Source organism: Salvelinus fontinalis, chromosome 27 (assembly GCF_029448725.1).
Source record: "Salvelinus fontinalis isolate EN_2023a chromosome 27, ASM2944872v1, whole genome shotgun sequence".
NCBI lineage: Eukaryota > Metazoa > Chordata > Actinopteri > Salmoniformes > Salmonidae > Salvelinus > Salvelinus fontinalis.
In genome coordinates this window covers 29,518,618-29,538,615 of record NC_074691.1, presented here as the reverse complement: position 1 = coordinate 29,538,615, position 19,998 = coordinate 29,518,618, and the positions used below count along the sequence as shown (strand labels likewise).

General features: G+C 42.5%; 1 protein-coding gene and 1 long non-coding RNA gene across 6 annotated transcripts; one reads left to right on the top strand and one right to left on the bottom strand.

Annotated features, from left to right (window-relative positions):
• The first annotated feature begins 2 nt into the window (after positions 1-2).
• Positions 3-2,032, top strand: LOC129825413 (uncharacterized). Of its 2 annotated transcripts, XR_008754859.1 has the most exons (3): positions 3-111; positions 487-537; positions 624-2,032. It is a non-coding gene; the product is annotated as an uncharacterized LOC129825413 (long non-coding RNA). The 2 variants fall into 2 exon arrangements; XR_008754858.1 differs by having other exon boundaries at positions 487-2,032.
• On the bottom strand, positions 2,006-13,923 carry LOC129825408 (cytospin-A-like). Of its 4 annotated transcripts, XM_055885501.1 has the most exons (13): positions 13,446-13,923; positions 12,929-13,053; positions 12,001-12,167; positions 10,158-10,646; positions 8,389-8,462; positions 6,685-7,322; positions 6,406-6,499; positions 6,189-6,264; positions 4,111-4,150; positions 3,923-4,019; positions 3,691-3,807; positions 3,548-3,607; positions 2,006-3,266 (listed from the first exon to the last, which is right to left on the bottom strand). In XM_055885501.1, the coding sequence occupies exons 3-13, from the start codon at positions 12,053-12,055 to the stop codon at positions 3,177-3,179; spliced, it is 1,830 nt and encodes a 609-aa protein (XP_055741476.1). In that variant the 5' UTR covers positions 12,056-12,167; positions 12,929-13,053; positions 13,446-13,923; the 3' UTR covers positions 2,006-3,176. The 4 variants fall into 4 exon arrangements, with proteins under 4 accessions (XP_055741476.1, XP_055741475.1, XP_055741477.1 ...); XM_055885500.1 differs by having other exon boundaries at positions 12,929-13,923; XM_055885502.1 differs by lacking the exon at positions 12,929-13,053.
• Positions 13,924-19,998: the final 6,075 nt, after the last annotated feature.

The following is a 19,998-nucleotide window of genomic DNA, read 5'->3' as shown; positions in this document are numbered from 1 at the left end:
GGCGTACGTAACGACGTAGATTGTGTCGTAAATCGTCAACCCCATCACCCAGTTGACAAGCCAAACTTGCTTTTCTTGGTAGACGGTTTGTCTTTAATCAATTTATATATTGTAAGTAACCAAATGTGCAATTGACTGATTATTTATGTATTTAATTGCGCATTCCAGAGCATTATAGATTATAATTCAACGTGTACAGTAGTTAGCTCTGCTCAGCTAGCTAGCTAATTTAGCTACAATCCTACTCATTTCAAAATTCTCCATCCATAGTTATGGATTAATCGAATAAAGGTAAATATATAGCTAGATCAATATGCCCTTTTAGATATGTCCCTTTATGTTTGTATAAGAAATGGACACAGGAAAGTATTAGAGTCACTGACACACTACATAAAAAAGCAGAAGTCAGCTAGCTAAGTATTTTAATCTGATTCACATTATTCTTTGCAATATTCTCTCTAATATCCCAATTTTTTCCTGACACAGAATGGACAGCCCCAGCCCAGCAACCCACACTCACTGTTGAGCAGGCCAGATGTAAGAACAGTTGTCACATACTTTTGTCTTATTACTAATGCCCAGTAGTGCCACAGATCTCTTCAAACTGCTTGTGTTGCTGATAGAGGTCATCCAAGCCTTCTCTGTGCCAGAGACTTCAGCGTGGATGGAGGAGGCACGGGAGAGCGCCTACAACATGGGCAAGATGCGATAGCTGGTGCTCCCCATGGCCACCCAGATCCAACAGGAGGTCATCAAGGCTTATGGCTTCAATGAGGGAGAGGGTGAGGGAAGCCACTTTGTGAAACCAGTTCCATACAGAATGAAAGGGTAGAGATAGACAATCTATTGTCACTTGTCAGTGGCATTGTTTTGTGTGAAGACTGAATGCTATCTTTTTGCATCATGTTCAGTTTGACCTATACTGAAAAAAAATATAAATGCAGCAATTTCTATGATTTACTGAGTTAGTTCATATAAGGAAATCAGTCAATTGAAATATATTCATAAGGCCCTAATCTATGGATTTCATATGTTGGTCACAGATATCTTCTTAAAAAATGGTAGGGGTCGTGGATCAGAAAACCGGTAAACATCTGGTGTGACCACCATTTGCGTCATGCAGCTCGACACCTCCTTCGCCTTGAGTTGATAAGGCTGTTGATTGTGACCTGTGAAATGTTGTCCCACTCCTCTTCAATGGCTGTGCGAAGATGCTGGGTATTTGCGGGAACACACTAACACGTCAATCCAGAGTATGAAAACATGCTCAATGGGTGACATGTTTGAGTATGCGCTGGTGGAAATTCCTGCAGTCAGCATGTCAATTGCCCTCAACTTGTGGCTTTGTGTTGTGTGACAACTGCTCATTTTAGAGTGTCCTTTTGTCCCCAGCACAAGGTGCACCTGTGTAATGATGATGCCATTTAATCTGCTTCTTGATATGCCACACCTGTCAAGTGGATGGATTATCTTGGCAAAGGAGAAATGCTCACTAAGAGGGATGTAAAATGTGTGTCATACTGAGAGAAATAAGCTTGTTGTGCGTATGGAACATTTCTGGGATCTTTTATTTCAGCTCATGAAACCAACTCTTTACATGTTGCATTTATATATTTGTTCAGTGTATTTGTGAAATCATGGTGGTCAATCATAGTAGTCATTGCTTGTTTTAGCTATTTTTCAGGTGTTCTTAAATTTGCCCGTCAGGTGAAGATGTATGAAACACAGGATGCAGAGATAGCAGCCATATCAGTCAAACTGGGGTCTCTTCTCCTGTCCACTCCACCCATAGGTGGTGCAATCCCAGCAAACTATTTTATTGTGGACCGCTTTGTTTTTCCAGAAGGGACATCTACAAAATGTTACTGTACTTTCATCAAGTACGTGCAATCAAGTACAATACTGCTATTGTATAAAATGTCAATCTCAGTTGTCACAGCTAGATAAATTGTATTAATATAAAACTCAAATTTGAGATTTTTATTAAAGATAACAGCAACACAAACAGATTAAAACAACCTTTATTATGGCAGTAACGCTTTGGCAACTGTTTGTCATTTATCATTCTCGTACAGTACCATTGTCACAGTAAAACTGTTTAGGGAGGGCCCCTGTGTCTCAATTTATACTTGAGACACATACAATACATCACTCTTATTTCTCACATTCTCCCTCAATCACAAAGACAAGCAAACATTGTAGGATCCAGTACTTATATGGCCTCATTGTTGCTCCTATTATCAGACAAAACCTCATGACACAGTTCGTTCCCATACTCCATAACAGGAGACAAGTCCCTCTGTTGGATAGTCCCCCCTATGGTACTTCTGTTTGCATACTACATTTAAAACATTTACTTTAAAAAAAAAGTTTTTCCAAACAAAACGTACATTAAAAATATTACTAGCTAGACAGCACAGTACACACATTTTTCAAAGGCAGTCACTCTTGGTTGATCGCAGTTGTGATGCACACAATGCCATTGAATGAACTCATTCAAGATGTCCGGACCTTTTTTCCGCTTTGAATTGGGGTGTATACAGACATTAAAATACTACTTCTGGCTACATTAATATCACAACGGGATAGAGTTTTCTAAGGGTATAAAATCAGATACATGGGGAGAGCGTGTCCATAACATTCAAATCTTCCAGTTAAAAACTTGTGACAGACTTCATATTGTTGATAAAATTTAAAGGCATCCAAATAAGTGCACAACAGAGTGAACAGCGGTAGCACCCTAAGTGATGAACTTGAAGTCATTGTTAATTTTTACTGAGGCAAATAGTAACATCCTTCCCATATCCACAATTTCCTAATTTTTGGTGCTCCTTGTGGTCATTTCCAATGGCTCCTCATTCAGTGCAATCACTTTGTATTTACCAAAAGAAAACAGCTCTCAGCCCAAAACCCCCATGGTCAGCGCTTTCTGAAATCAAGATCGACCCAGTTCACAGTAGCTCCATCCGCAGTGCACCTACAACCAATGGCCAGCAGCAGGAGCCTCTTTGCACAAAGAGTGAGGCTGAAGCAGAATTCCATTCCAACAGTAGTCCTAATCGCCCTAGTGGTATATCACTCAGAGTCCAGTTCACGATGCAACAAAAATAACCAGACTGGTGGTGGCAGACCAGTTAGACGTAGTGTTAGGTATGGAACCCAGAAGGGAAATGACCTTACATCTCAAAGTGACGAAACATGTTTTCAACATACCCCAGGACCCTCTGCCAGTCGGGCCCACCTGGTCTCAGCATCTCCTCCACGGTCTGTCAAGCAAACACAAACACTATGTTGAAGAATAATAACTCCATACTCTCCGTCATGGACAAACTCTATTCTCATGCAAAAGTGCCCACTGAGGAGTACTACGCAAGGACCCAATCACAAATACAAACATCAGTGACATCTTACATTTTAGTCACAAGTCAAGCTCCCTACCATATTTTCCCAACAGCTGTGTTCCATGTTCATGGTGACGTGTTAGTACGAGTAATATGCAGGTGAAATTCCCAGTAGTTAGACCAGTTAGTTTAAATGTGGGTCTCACCAAAGTGGCTGGGATTCCAACACTTTCCCCTGTCTGGAAGGCTAGATCCAGGTTCTCGCTCTGCACAGAACAAGTTTAGGACTTAACTGTAGGGTCAATATAACAATATGTTCTGTATGTGAAAGGGTATGCATTCCTCTTACCTTGTCTCCTGTGCTGAGACTACTGTAGGGGATGTGTGTGGGCAGATAGGTGTGGTACACAGCACAGAAAGCCAGACCATCCTCCCAACTGCTACTGAAGTTGGTGATCTCAATATTCTGTAAAAAAAATAAAAAATAAATCTAAGTTTTGTATGGGTCAGAATACAGACCGATGTTTTAAAAATATGAATGTTAAGCTTGAGTTATTCTAGAAAACCTTGCCACTTCTGACCTTATAGCCCTGGGTGCGGCTTTGACACCAACGCAGGAGTGAGTTCCGCCTGGAGCCTCCATGACGTCGCAGCAGCATGCTGAAACCATCCTGAGGTCTGGAAGGTGGATAGCAGACAAAAGTTATGCAGATAGAAGGCTTTATTTGGGCATATTTCTTAAGTATCTCTAGAGGGCCTGTCTACTCACCTGAACAATGGGTCTGCGTTCTGGTCCTCCTCCTGTTTTTCTGCCAGACATGAGCAATTAGTCAAGAGCACGGTAACTTTAAATGCGGAAGACACATTTCAGTTGATTGCATTCATTGTACAACTGTCTAGGTAAAATGAAAGCAGTTGTGGATTAACTCATATACAGTGTCTTCAGAAAGTCTTCATACCCCTTGTCTTATTTTGTTGTGTTACAGCCGTAATTCAAAATGGATGAAGTAATTTTTTTAAATCTCCACACAATACACCATAATGCAAATGTATTGAAAAATAAATACCTCATTTACATTTTAGGGATTTAGCACACACTTATCCAGAGTGACTTACAGGCGCAATATGGGTTAAGTGACTCGCTCAAGGGCACATAAACAGATTCTTCACCTAGTCGGCTCGGGTACCTTTCGGTTACTGACCCAACGCTCTTAACCGCTAGGCTATCTGCCACCCATAAGTATTTACACCTTTGAGTCAATACTTTGTAGAAGCACTTTTGGTGGCGATTACAACTTTGAGTCATCTTGGGTATGTCTGGATCAGATTTGCACATCTGGATTTGGGGATTTTTTCCCATTCTTGTGTGCAGATTTTTTTTAGTTCTGGTAAATTATATGGGGAGCGGTGAACAGCTATCTTCAAGTCTTTCCACAGATTTTCAATGGGATTCAAGTCTGGGCTTTCGCTGGGGCACTCAAGGACTTTGACATTCTTGTTCTGAAGACATTCCAGCGTTTCTTTGGCTGTATGCTTTGGGTCATTGTCCTGTTGGAACATAGACTGGGGCAAAGATGTAAAGTTATTTGCACTCTGAAGCAGGTTCTCATCTAGGATTTGCCTGTATTTGGATCCATTCATTGTTCCCTCTATCCTTACCAGTCTCCACAGCAGGGATGATGTTAGACAGGTGATGAACTGTGCCTGGTTTTCTCCAGACAAATCTTTTGCCTTATGCTCGGAGTCTTTAACAAACTGGCTCTAACCAGAATAGAAATTAGGAGTGGGAGGCCCCAGTGCACAACTGAGCAAGAGATGCTTGCCTTCTAGGCAGAGTTCCTCTGTCCAGTGTCTGTGTTAGTTAGCCCATCTTAATCTTTTATTTTTATTGGCCAGTCTGAGATATGGCTTTTTCTTTGCAACTCTGCCTAGAAGGCCAGCATCCCGGAGTCACCTCTTCACTGTTGACATTGAGACTGGTGTTTTGCGGGTACTATTTAATGAAGCTGCCAGTTGAGGACTTGTGAGGCATCCGTTTCTCAAACTAGACACTAATGTACTTGTCCTCTTGCTCAGTTGTGCACCGGGCCTCCCGCTCCTAATTTCTATTCTGGTTAGAGCCAGTTTGCGCTGTTCTGTGAAGGGAGAAGTACACAGCGCTGTACAAGATCTTCAGTTTCTTGGCAATTTTTCGCGTGGAATAACCTTAATTTCTCAGAACAAGAATAGACTGACGAGTATCAGAAGTTATTTGTTTCTGGCCATATTGAGCCTGTAATCAAACCCACAAATGCTGATGCTCCAGATACTCAACTAATCTAAAGGCCAGTTTTATTGCTTCTTTAATCAGGACAACAGTTTTCAGCTGTGCTAACATAATTGCAAAATGGTTTTCTAATGATCAATTAGCCTTTTAAAATGATAAACTTGGATTAGCTAAAACAACGTGCCATTAGAACACAGGAGTGATGGTTGCTGATAATGGGCCTCTGTACGTCTATGTAGATATTCCATTAAAAATCAGCCGTTTCCAGCTACAATAGTCATTTACAACATTAACAATATCCAAACTGTATTTCTGATCAATTTGATGTTATTTGAATGGTCCAAAAATGTGCTTTTCTTTCAAAAACAAGGACATTTCTAAGTGACCCCAAACTTTTGAACGGTAGTGTATATAAATGAGATATTTCTGTATTTCATTTTCAATACATTTGCAAACATTTCTAAAAAAAAGATGGGTGAGATATTTTTTTTTTAAATTCAGGCTGTAACAACTAAATGTGGAATAAGTCAAGGGGTATGAATACATTCTGAAGGCACTGTAGTTAATGAATTGACACACACTTGTATAGAAGCTGGACCAGCTGTCCTGTCGTTGCAGTATGCGGTCCATCCTTTTCCCTTTGGCTGGCTCTTCTTTCTAGTAAGAGATAGAGAGAAGAGACAGACAGGACATACTGCATACATGCATGACTGATCCCAAAATGGACCCTTGAATTTCAAGTCCAGGCTTTCTGATAGCATTTCAAAAACAAACTTGTTGGTTGAATATTAGTGTTACCTTGCAGAGAGGCAGTGTTGTACTGGTAGTGGTCTGGGAGCTACCTTTCTGTGCAGGGAGAGAGTCAGTGGGCAGGGGAAGTCGAGAGAGGCTCCTGGAACAGATAAGATAGGCCACAGTTAGTTGCCACAGAAAAATGTAGGATATGTGTGTCTATAGCATGGCCTTGCGCAACAAGGTCAAAGGTTGCTCCTACAGAGACACAGGCTGGCTAGCTTACATGCTCCAGATAACAACAAACAGATGGTCCACCCCTAAAATGCATGTTGAGGCACTCACCTGGAACGCTCCACAATCCTCGGCGAATCTCTCAAGCCACACCCCTTCTCCCCAGCTGCCAAATTCCGTAGGTATGCCGCCGCCACCCCCTTCACTTTGAGCAAGTTCTCCCCTCCTCTAACAAGCTCCTTTGGAAACTGCTCTCCCATGTTAACATCCTCTCCCTCACTCTTCACCCTTTTCTCTCCTTCCACTTCTCTTTCTGAATCCTCTCTTTTCTTCCCATCCAGTGCCTCCATCGTGCTTATGTCTTCACTAGTGTCTTCTCCCTCCGGCCTCTCCTCCATGTCTCTTCCCTCTATCTCTCTGTGTGAGTCCTTCTCTCTTTCCCTCAGTGAGTCCCTCTCGCTCTCCCTGAGCGTGTGTCTCCGTGTGTCCAGCTCAGCCCTAGTCTGTTGGTGCTCCATGGTGAGAGCAGACAATCTGTGACAGGCCTCTCTGTGTTCAGCTCTCAGGCTCTCCAGCTCCCTGTCCGTGTCCCGCTGTCTGCACTGGGCCTCGTCCAGCTGGCCCGCCACATTCCCATGACTCTCTCTGAGCGTGCCTAGAGTCTCTTCCGCTTCCACGCGCAGCCGGTCAGCCACAGACACTGCCACCTGTAGATCACACTGGAACTGGAGCCACTCAGCTCGCTCAGTCTGCCAGAGAGAGAGAGAGAGAGAGAGAGAGAGAGAGAGAGAGAGAGATAAAGATCCTGTACACTCAAACCAGAACCATACATCAGAATATAAGAGAGTGCGTTAACTCATTGCATCAGAAAAACATAATCATAAAGAAGAGACAGGGGAACTCGCAGGTGAGAAGTAGATGTATCAGTTTACATCCAGGCCAGCAGAAAGACATGCATACATCCTGTCACTGTCTCAGAAAATCTATAGTGCTGTTGATACAGTCTACAGAAAACATGTCTGACAAGCAGAGACTTTGCTTTAGTCAAGTAAAAAAAAAAAAGATCAATAGGTTACCAAGTTCAGAGTCTGTTTTAGCTAAACTAGCCAGCCCAATTCAGGTGAACGCATAAACAAGATATGCCAGGAATGCCTGCAATGTTCCTTGTGTACAGTTAATAACAGTAATATAGAGATAGAGGGACAAACTTCCATATGGCAGGGCCTTCACACTGCTCATCACTGGCTCATGTAGACTAGTTGTTGTACCATGTTTGCAGATGGAGGCCAATAGCTAACAGAACATCTTAGAAATAAAGTCAAAGTGCATCACATTTTTTTACCACTGATAAGCGTGCTTAGGTTAGCACAAATATTTCCATTTCATTCAGGCAGTAAGTGCAATGTTCAGGCTAGTTGCAGGGTTTGTGGAAGGCAGGGTTTCTCAATATTCCTGCTAACCTAAGCAACCTTATCAGTGGTTCAAAAATGTGATGGGGCTTTGACTTTTTTTCCTACGATGTTCTGTTACAGAATATGTATGGCTGTTGGCCTCCACCATCTGCAAACATGGTGCAACAACTAGTCTACATAAGCCAGTGATAAGCAGTGTGAAGTCTAAAATATCTCACATAGTACAGTACAGGGTAGAGAAGGGAAAAAGCAATCCACATCAAAGTAATAGGGATGGATTTGTGTGTGGTCTTAAAATGTCCTCCTCTATTCCCGTCTGCAGTGACCGAGAGAGAGGGAGGGAATGCAGTGGGAGAGAGGTAGGGAATGCAGTTGGGAAGAGAAGGAGGAACGTCTACCTCACCCTCAGTGTGTCCTTCAAATTGCGCACCTCCTCGACCAGCTCCTCTCTCTCCACCAGCAACAGCCTCAGCAGCTCTGACACACAAACATACAGTAAACTTAAGGATGTATTTACACCCCTTGACTCTTTCCACATTTTGTTGTGTTACAGCCTGAATTCAAAAGGGATTAAATGAAGATGTGTTGTCACTGGCCTACACACAATACCCCAAAATGTCAAGGTTGAATTATGTTTTATGACATTTTTACAAATGAATTTAAAAAATGAAGAGCTGAAATGTATTGAGTCAATAAGTATTCAACCCCTTTTTTATGGTCAGCATAAATACGTTCAGGAGTAGAATTGTGCTTAACAAGTCACATAAGTTGCATGGACTCACTCTGTGTGCAATAACAGTGGTTAACATTATTTTTGAATGACTACATCTCTGTACCCCACACATACAATTATCTGTAAGGTCCCTCAGTGGAGCAGGGAATTTCAAACACAGATTCAACCACAAAGACCAGGGAGGTTTTCCAATGACTCTCAAAGGGCACCTATTGGTAGATGGGTAAAAATATAAGGCAGACATCGAATATCCCTTTGAGCATAGTGAAGTTATTAATTACACTTTGGATGGTGTATCAATACACCCAGTTACTACAAAGATACAGGCATCCTTAACTCAGTTGCCAGAGAGGAAGGAAACTGCTCGTGGATTTCAGGGAGGCCAATGGTGACTTTAAAACAGTTACAGACTTTAATGGCTGTGATAGGAGAAAACTGAGGTTGGTTCAACAACATTGTACACTGAACAAAAATATAAAGGCAACATGTTGTGTTGGTCCCATATTTTATGAGCTGAAATAAAAGATCCCAGAAATGTTCCATACATACAAAATGCTTCTTCCTCTCAAATTTTGTGCACAGATTTGTTTACATCCCTGTTTGTGAGCATTTTTCCTTTGCAAAGATAATCCATCCACCTGACAGGTCTGGCATGTCAAGAAGCTGATTAAACAGCATGATCATTACACAGATTCACCTTGTGCTGGGGACAATAAAAGGCCACTTTAAAATGTGCAGTTTTGTCACACAACACAATGCCACAGATGTCTTAAGATTAGAGGGAGCATGCAATTGGCATGATGAATGCAGGAATGTCCACCAGAGCTGTTCCCATGTTTCTGAGAGAAATACACTTTTTGTACATATGGAACATTTCTGGGATCTTATATTTCAGCTCATGAAACATGGAACCAACACAACATTTAGCATTTATATTTTTGTTCAGTATACTTTAAAATCCATGCAAGACCTGAAAATGGATGTCTAGCATTGATCAACAACCAATTTGACAGAGCTTAAAGAACTTTGAAAAGAATAAATGGGCAAATGTTGCACAATCCAGCTCTTAGAGACTTACCCAGAACGACTCACAGCTGTAAATAGCTGCCAAACGTGTTTATACAAAGTTGACTCAGGGGGTGATTAGCTATTTCTGCATTTAATTTTCAATACATTTGCAAACCTTTCTAAAAACATGTTTTCCCTTTGTCATTATGGGATACTGTGTGTAGTTGGATTATATATATATCTTTTTTTTTAATCAATTTCAATTCGGCTTTAACAAAATGTGGAATAAGACGAGGGGTATGAATACTTTCTGAAGGCACTGTTCATACTGTAAGAACCTGCACGCACACTCTGTTAAGTAGAGAAAAGACAAACATAAACTATTATGAACCGATTGGGTTGCTATGGCCACGCAGATGCAGAGTCCTTACCGGCTGCTCCTGCTGGTGCGTCCAGGCCCGGACTGAGCTCCAGTGCAGACCTGTGATGTTCCAAAAGGCTAAACAGTGCCAGGGCCATCTCCTCCCCAGCTCGCTCTGGCCTTGCATGGGGCTCCATCCCACTGTCCCGCTCCTGCCAGCTATGCTCCAAAGGGCTACCCTCAAACTGAGGCTTCTGGCCTGGAGACACAGGGCTGCTGGTGTGGCTGTTAGAGCACCGCACTGTCTGCCTTCCACCTTCCATCTCAATCCCAGTCCCCTGCGGAGACACACTGCTTTCCACACTAATCACGGCACATTCTGGGGGGACGGACAGTGTGTGTCTCCATTTGGAAATGGGGGAGGCTCCACCCTGGCAGACGATGCCCCGGGTGGCCCCGGAGGACGGTGTCCCCTGCTGCAGCAGCTGAGCCACGGCTGGAGCCAGGTCAGAATCAGAGAGGGAAGAGGGAGGAGTTTGGAACAGATCTAAATGAGACCCTGGAGAGAGACCAATGGAGTGGAGAGAAAGAGGGAAGGATTAGAGAAAGATGATATAAGGTAAGGAAGAGATGGAGGGAAGAGGAGAGATGAAGAGGAACAGAAAAGTGAGAGAGAACTGCTGTCCTAAGCTATTTAACTGTCTACAAAAACAATACAGAAGAAGACCACAGTTGGTTGCGCCCCTTGGAGGATGCCAGTTGGCTGCGCCCCTTGGAGGATGCCAGTTGGCTGCGCCCCTTGGAGGATGCCAGTTGGCTGCGCCCCTTGGAGGATGCCAGTTGGCTGCGCCCCTTGGAGGATGCCAGTTGGCTGCGCCCCTTGGAGGATGCCAGTTGGCTGCGCCCCTTGGAGGATGCCAGTTGGCTGCGCCCCTTGGAGGATGCCAGTTGGCTGCGCCCCTTGGAGGATGCCAGTTGGCTGCGCCCCTTGGAGGATGCCAGTTGGCTGCGCCTCTGGGAAGATGCCAGTTGGCTGCGCCTCTGGGAGGATGGCTGCTGACGGACACTGCAGAGCCTGTCAACGCCTTGGCACATAGACATACACATACACTCATCTCTGAGTGGCCATATAGAGAGACAAACTACCTCACTGAATCTAGATGCAGCATCAATGTCCTGCTAGCAGCCAATTGATTAACATGGGAAACCCATACACTATGTTTATTCTCTAGTGCGCATTCACACAGACACACACACAGGTCCATAAGGATGTGTGCTTGGCCAGCCTATAGCGTCTCATGTTCCCCCTCCCCCTGTCCTTGCATTGGGCAGCAGAATTCTGCAGACTCCTCATTACGCTATCAGATGTGTTGCATGTGACTAGCGGTGCACACACAGTATCCAGTGAGATATTCTCACCCCAGTCTGAGTCTGTTTCCTGCATACTGAAAACAGCTAGAAAGGATAGGAACGGCCAGGGTTTTAAACAGGTGGATAGGGATGCGTGTCAGAAAAAGAGGAGACGATGCAGGTAGGATGCATGACGTTCAACATCTAGCCAGCAATAACAACAGAAAAGAACTGAGAAACCCAGCTAGACAGATCGAGAAGAGGATGGATGAAGATAATACACAAATTGTATAAGCATACAAACAGCATGAAAGGAAATATTGTAGACAGATGCTCTTTCATTCACTCACACAAAAACACATTGGAATGTTGGAGAAAGCAGTTAAGGAGTAATGAAGTCATTTAATCAGGAACACAACGTCCTGTGTCTGTGGGAATCAGGAACAGAATGGTCTAAACATAGTTACTGTCAGAAAGTCTAATATTATGAAATGTGACAATGACTGTAAGGCAAGCATTCATGTGTGAGACTAATTATGTAACCGGTGTGTGTGTATGTGTACGTTCATGTAGGGAACCTGTAGGGCCATGGCCGTCCTTTCCACCGACGTTACCCATGATGCAGCAGGTGCAGGGAGGAAGCAGTGTGAGTGTGCTTCCCAGCACCCCTCACTCTCCCCTCTGGTGCTCTCTCTTAGGTCCACCGCAGATTGGATAGGGCATAATACACCTAGAAGTGCAGAGAAAGCTCAGACCATTAATATTTTAATACAAATATGGTTAACACTACTAAATCCCCCTTTAATAGAGTGGGTACCCTGACTAGAGTGGAAAACAATGTTGTTGGGTTTTTTTCTCAAGTGATGGGAGCAATGACTCATACTTAAAATGCTGCAAGGTAATTGAGCAGGGATGACTACTGCTATATGTGCATATCCCTGCAGGATGTTCACCATCATCATGCCTGACTCCCCATGTCCAGTGTAGTATTAGATTAATAACACAAGTAGGCGATGAGAGAGAGAAAACCTGACAGTCCCCAGGGTTTAATGTGGAATTAATAGGTTTAATGTGGAATTAATAGGTTGTTAAATTGATTAGGACAGCCTGATCAATGGAAAGGCAGCTGCTTAGTTTTCTGGACTGATGTGTGTGTGTGTGTGTTCTTGCAGAAAAAAATACCTTCTGAATACTAGTGTCTAATACTTGTAAGGCATGGTAATAAGGCTAATGCAAAACTCTGAACATTTACAGACATTACACAGCGGATCCTGAATAAAATAATCCCTGTGATATACAGTATCACCAGTTAGCAATGGCATAGACTCGGTTCTGTAAAGGTAGACTAGACACTCGAGAGGGATACAATAACAAGGCAAGAAATACACATACTATCTCAGTGTCTATTCGCTGCACACACAAAAATCACCGTGCGAGCTATTGGAATCAGGCAAACACAAACACTGTATTATCTTGTAATCAACCACCCACCTTGATATATATTCCCACGACCACGTAGCCTACCGCCCGATAAATACTGTTGTAGCTGTCTTTTCAGCTTTCCTCGTCACCGCATTTTTCTCCGTCTTCAATAGTCAGAATTGGGAGGCTGTTTCCTGCAGTTGAAACGTGTGTAGTAGGAGAGTTACAGAGCGGAGAAAGATAATTGTGGGACCTGCTTGTAAGAAACGATGCGGCAAAACTGCGAGTCAGACGGAGGGACGGACTGTACTACGCCGCGCCGTTAAACCGTTGGGGGCATGGAAGCCAGTCTACTGTCCTACTGTGAGAAATTGTATCCTAGAACACTGGATATATTTAACTATAAATGTGTGTATAAAAAGCTCCACGGTCAGAAGTGTTGAGCGAGGAGAATATCATGAATTTGGTTTAAATTCAAGTTGAGAATGACAGATGCCTGGGATACATTCAGTAGCTACAGTGTTGGAAGTTCCGACGCAATTATCATTTGGCAGAGAAGGTAGCGTAAACCTATTTAATAGAATACCTTTATTTTTCCTGAAGGATCTTCAGTTTTTCTTCAAGAGATTCTCCAAGTATTTTAGATCAGCGATCAACGAAGGGACCTATAGGATTCCAGAGGGGCCTACTAGAACTTTCCGGGGGTCTCTGACTATATACCTTTACTTGGCCCAACCAACCGTTGGACGGCGCTATTTTCCTTTTACGTCGTTTGTCATTGCGTCTCTCACTCTTGTCCCCCCGCGGCCGGCTCGTACATAAAAACCATAAACCCCGCCTATTTCGATAATCTCTCTTCTTAAAAACGGTAACTAACCCTCAAACCCAATTTCAGCCTTTGCCCAACCCCTTCAAATGTATAAAAAAATGCATTCAGGTGAGATGTTGTGGGTGGAAGAAATTGTGCAAAAATATTCATTTTTCGGTGGGTAAATGTAGATGAAACACTTTCTCACTAAAGCATTATTTACCAGACGTCCACTGGCATATTCTGATAATAAAATGATGTGCATCGCATGCAATTATGGCTCTGAACAGTTAGCTCACAGTGATATGGCGCCGAGTTCCTGACATCTATTCCCACTTGCTGGGCGCTTCCCCAAAATATTTTGCGGTATTTTGTTAGGAAGAGAAGTGCAATCATCGCCTAGAAATGGAAGATTATGGGCTCAATTCAATCCAACCCGCATTGCAGTGTTTTTTCCAATGGTCTAATTAAAGCATACATTGGTTTTAAGTACTGTATAAAAAAGCTAGTACCAGGGCGACCCTTCTCACAGGTATGTTTTCACTTTTCAGAATTAAAACAGCGTGTTTGCACGGGATGAATATTGTAAATAAAGGGTTAAAAGAAGAAAAAAAAGATATGCAGCCCATGTGGGATTAAAACTCACAACCAACTATGAGACCATTGTTATTAGCGGACTGCGCCACCAAAAAGTTAATTTGTTTTCATTAATTTTTACAACAAAAAAAGTAAAAATATGAGTACTGTCTTAATAAAACAATTTACACCACCATGCTAGAGTACACTGGCTAATGTTACTGCCTCACGTTCAGGCAATCAGGTTGTAGCAGTCTGTTTACCCTGGCTGAACGCTGTGTGCAACATCAGGAAGTAACAGACATTCTTTCTTCAACTTTTTTAAATATATTTTTTTATTTTGAACACAACAAATACAAAAAAAAACTGAAATATACAAACAAGAGTACATAAACCTAATAGACAGGGGTATTATATATCAATATTCATTTTCAATTTGTTAAATACTTTTATGGTGCTTATTGCTTTTTTGTTTTTACATTTACTGATCATTTCAAAATAATATTTCAATTCTATCTTAAATAATGTGAAGAGGGGTTTGTTCTCTGCCCACTTCCTTTTATGGACAAAGAATCTTCCATGACAGATAAACAAATTAACAATATAAGTTCAATCAGGGTCCATATCATTTGGTTCAAAATAAAACATAATATCAGAGTCTTTCAAATTAACATTAATAGTCATTTCTTTTAAAATGACATTTTCTAACTCCAAAATCTTCTGACATAAGAGCAGTCCCAAAATAAATGGTCAAGAATCTCTGGGTCACAATCATAAAATACACATTTGTTATCAATAGCTATTTTAAATCTTTGTATAATAAAAGGTCTTTGCAGGGTAGATTCTATGAATGAGTTTGTATGATACTTCTTTCACCTTATTAGATATACAATATTTACCAGATAACGAAACTTTGTTCCAGTTCACTTGTCCTAGGGCTGCATTCCAGTTCACTTGTCCTAGGGCTGCATTCCAGTTCACTTGTCCTAGGGCTGCATTCCAGTACATTTTAGCAGAGGGAATAGTAACATATTGACATAGTTTCCTTATATACATGTTATTACATTTATAGTTTAAAATGTAAATTCCTTCTAGTTGTATTGAGGCTACAAAATCCTCAACAGTTGCACTTGGAGTATTGTTATATTCTCCTAAAAGAAGAATAGCACCTTTAGGGACAGCTCTAACAACTATTTGATATTCCTCAGGAGTGAATGTAACATTGTGTGTTCTAATAAATTCTGGATAATCATATAGTTGTCCATCATTATTCAATAATTGTTTAACTCAAATAATGTTGATGTCAAACCAGTTCTGGAGACATTCTATCAACTATCTCATCCCCATATTATTATTATTATTTTGCTCCTTTGCACCCCAGTATCCCTACTTGCACATTCATCTTCTGCACATCTATCACTCCAGTGTTTAATTGCTAAATTGTAATTACTTCGCCACTACGGCCTATTTATTGCCTTACCTCCCTAATCTCACCTAATTTGTACACACTGTATATATATTTTTTCTATTGTGTTATTGACTGTACGTTTGTTTATTCCATGTGTAACTCTGTGTTGTTGTTAGTGTCGCACTGCTTTGCTTTATCTTGGCCATGTCGCAGTTGTAAATGAGAACTTGTTCTCAACTGGCCTACCTGGTTAGGTGAAATAAATGACTGTTTGAAGTATCTACATTTATAAGTGCCTCAGAGACCAATTGGTACACTCTGATTTACCACCCCAAGATATTCCTGAACAACCTCTATTTGCGCCCCTACTCGATGGAAATTACAAGTAATGGCTGTGCTTAATGCAATGGCACTTATAAATGTAGATCCTTTAAACACCCACAAACAGGGAAACAGATCCCAATCAAAGGTGTTATTACGTGCTCCACTAAGGCAGTTATTTATCTTTTAACTTGTCATTGTGGTAAAAATTATGTGGGTAAAACAAAGCGCGAATTAAAAGTACGTATCTCAGAGCATCGTAGCACCATTAGGTGCAAAAACTTGACTTACCCAGTTGCGGCACACTTTTTGGAAGCAAACCACTCGATTTCGTCTCTGCGTTATATTGGCATCGAACATGTCACCCTCCCTAGGAGAGGGGGGTGACCTTGATAATTTATTGTTAAAACGAGAGGCTGCATGGATCTTTAACTTAAAGATCCTTGCTCCCTTTGGTCTCAACGTAGACTTTGATCTGAAGCCATTCTTGTGATTGTGACTTTGCCATTGTAATTGTTTGTAAGCTTGTGTAGTCTAAAATGAATCTATGATCTTATGCTATCCATTTGTTTTTTTGTATGCTGTTCTTTGTATGCCATTTTAATATTTGATAATTAACCAATGATATTAGGCCACACTTGGCCATGATTACAGACACCTGTGTCTTTTGACACTGTATAAACGAGTCATAGCGCAGTGTTTGATCATAGCCTGATGAAAACAGCTTGGCTGTTGAAACGTTGGACATTACATTTTTGCATCCGAGCTCCTAGTGTGCGGCTCTCCTATATTTTCATGAAATGATACTGACATTTAGACCATGACAAAGCCCTTTCAGTGTAAGAGCTGTTTGAAAAGACCGCCTGAAATATCAGCCTGTTTTGGTGGGATGGAGTTTGTCTGCCTGGTGACATCACAAGACGGTAAATTAGTTAAGACCAATAAGAATCAAATAAAATTGTATTAGTCATATGCGCCGAATTCAACAGGTGTAGTATAGACCTTACAGAGAAATACTTACTTACGAGCCCCTAACCAACAATGCAGTTAAAAAAATAGGTTAAGAATAAGAAATAAAAAGTAACAAGTAATTAAAGACCAGCAGTAAAATAGCAATAGTGAGACTATATACAGGGGGGTATCGGTACAGAATCAATGTGCGTGGGGCACCAGTTATTTGAGGTAATATGTACATGTAGGTTAAGTTATTAAAGTGACTATGCATAGATGATAACAACAAAGAGAAGCAGCGTGTAAAGGGGGGGGGCAATGCAAATAGTCTGGGTAGCCATTTGATTAGGTGTTCAGGAGTCTTATGGCTTGGGGGTAGAAGTTGTTTAGAAGCCTCTTGGACCTAGACTTGGTGCTCCGGTACTGCGTGCCGAGCGGTAGCAGAGAGAACAGTCTATGACAAGGGTGGCTGGAGTCTGACAATTTTTAGGGCCTTCCTCTGACACAGCCTGGTATAGAGGTCCTGGATGGCAGGAAGCTTGGCCCCAGTGATGTACTGGGCTGTTCACACTACCCTCTGTAGTGCCTTGCAACTGCTCGGCCTCCGACCGCCATACCAGGCGGTGATGCAACTAGTCAGGATGCTCTCGATGGTGCAGCTGTAGAACATTTTTAGGATCTGAGGACCCATGCCAAATCTTTTCAGTCTTCTGAGGGGGAAAAGGTTTTGTTGTGCCCGCTTCACGACTGTTTTGGTGCGTTTGGACCATGTTAGTTATGTGGACACCAAGGAACTTGAAGATCTCAACCTGCTCCACTGCAGCCCTGTCGATGATAATTGGGGAGTGCTCGGTCCTCTTTTTCCTGTAGTCCACAATCATCTGCTTTGTCTTGATCACATTGAGGGAGAGCTTGTTGTCCTGGCACCACATAGCCTACAGGGAGGAGGTCAGAGATCTGGCCGTCTCGTCGTTTTCCGTGATCAGCCCTACCACTGTTGTGTCATCGGCAAACTTAATGATGGTGTTGGAGTCGTGCCCGGCCGTGCAGTCATGAGTGAACAGGGAGTACAGGAGGGACCCGTGTTGAGGATCAGTGTGGCGGATGTATTGTTACCTAGCCTTACCACCTGTTAGTACCCCGTCAGGATGTCCAGGATCCAGTTGCAGAGGGAGGTGTTGAGTTCCAGGGTCCTTAGCTTATTGATGAGCTTTGAGGGCACTGTGGTGTTGAACGCTGAGCTGTTGTCAATGAATCGCATTCTCACATAGGTGTTCCTTTTGTCCAGGTGGGAAAGGGCAGTGTGGAGTGCAATAGCGATTGCATCATCTGTGGATCTGTTGGGGCGGTATGCAAATTGGATTGGGTCTAGGGTTTCTGGGATAATAGTGTTGATGTGAGCCATGACCAGCCTTTCAAAGCACTTCATGGCAACAGACGTGAGTGCTACGAGTAGGCAGTCGTTTAGGCAGGTTACCTTAGTGTTCTTGGGCACAGGCACTATGGTGGTCTGCTTACAACATGTTGGTATTACAGACTCAGACAGGGAGAGGTTGAAAATGTCAGTAAAGACACTTGCTAGTTGGTAAGCGCATGCTCGTAGTACACGTCTGGTAGTCTGGCCCTGCGGCCTTGTGAACGTTGACCTGTTTTACATCGGCTGCGGAGAGTGTAATCACGCAGTCTTCCAGAACAGCTGGTGCTCTCATGCATGTTTCAGTGTTATTTGCCTCGAAACGAGCATAGAATTAGTTTAGCTCGTCTGGTAGGCTCATGTCACTGGGCAACTCGTGGCTGTGCTTCCATTTGTAGTCTGTAATGGTTTGCAAGCTCTGCCACATCCGACGAGCATCAGAGCTGATGTGGTAAGATTTGATCTTAGTCCTGTATTGACCCTCTGTCTGTTTGATGGTTCGTCGGAGGGCATAGCAGGATTTCTTATAGCTTCCGGGTTAGAGTCCCGCTCCTTGCATACGGCAGCTCTACCCTTTAGCTCAGTGCGGATGTTGCCTGTAATCCATGGCTTCTGGTTGGGGTATGTACTGGTCACTGTGGGGACGACGTCATCAATGCACTTATTGATGAAGCCAATGATTGATGTGGTGTACTCCTAGCAAAACAGTTATGTAGCTTAGCATCTGCTTCATCTGACCACTTTTTTTATTGATCTAGTCACTGGTGCTTCCTGCTTGAAAGAATCAGGAGGATAGAATTATGGTCAGATTTGCCAAATGGAGGGCGAGGGAGAGCTTTGTATGCATCTCTGTGTGTGTACTAAAGGTTGTCCAGAGTTTTTTCCCCTCTGGTTGCACATTTAACATGCGGATAGAAATTTTGTAAAACGGATTTAAGTTTCCCTTCATTATTGTCCCCGGCTACTAGGAGCACTGCCTCTGGGTGAGCGTTTTCTTGTTTGATTATGGTGGAATACAGCTCATTCAATGCTGTTTTAGTGCCAGCCTCTGACTGTGGTGGTATGTAAAACATCTACAAAAAAGTACAGATGAAAACTCTAAGATATTAGTTTTGAATGTCCTGTTTGTAGTTTAATCTTCCGCATAGGTCATCTATTTTATTGTCCAAAGATTGCACGTTTGCTAGTAGAATGGAAGGAAGTGGGGGTTTATTTGATCGCCTATGAATTCTCAGAAGGCAGCCCGGGCCCTTTTTCTCCGCCTCTTCACGCAAATCACGGGGATCTGGGCCTGTCCCCAAGAAAGCAGTATTTCGTTCGCGTCGGCATCGTCAGATTCGTTAAAGGAAAAAAAGGATTCTGCCTGTCCGTGGTGAGTAATCGCAGTCCTGATGTCCAGAAGTTATTTTCGGTCATAAGAGACGGTAGCGCCAACATTGTGTACAAAATAAGTAAAAAAAAAAAAGACAAATGCAAATAAACTGAAAAAAATACAAATCGGTTGGGGGCACGTATAATGGGTTCCAAGGGTTCCAACCCGCTCTGCCAATAGCAGATAGTTTTCAGTTTTGCCTTCCCCACTCCCAGCAAAATTACTTATTGAGAAATTGCTCTTTGCCAGTGGTGGAAAAAGTTCCAAATAGTCATACTTGAGTCAAAGT

Coding starts and splice junctions, on each gene's coding strand:
- LOC129825408 (XM_055885500.1), bottom strand. CDS start 12,055: ATGGGTAACGTCGGTGGAAAGGACGGCCATGGCCCTACAGGTTCCCTA. Junction 6,265..6,405: donor CAACACTGCCTCTCTGCAAG/GTAACACTAATA, acceptor ATCTCTTACTAG/AAAGAAGAGCCAGCCAAAGG. Junction 4,020..4,110: donor AACGCAGACCCATTGTTCAG/GTGAGTAGACAG, acceptor TCCACCTTCCAG/ACCTCAGGATGGTTTCAGCA.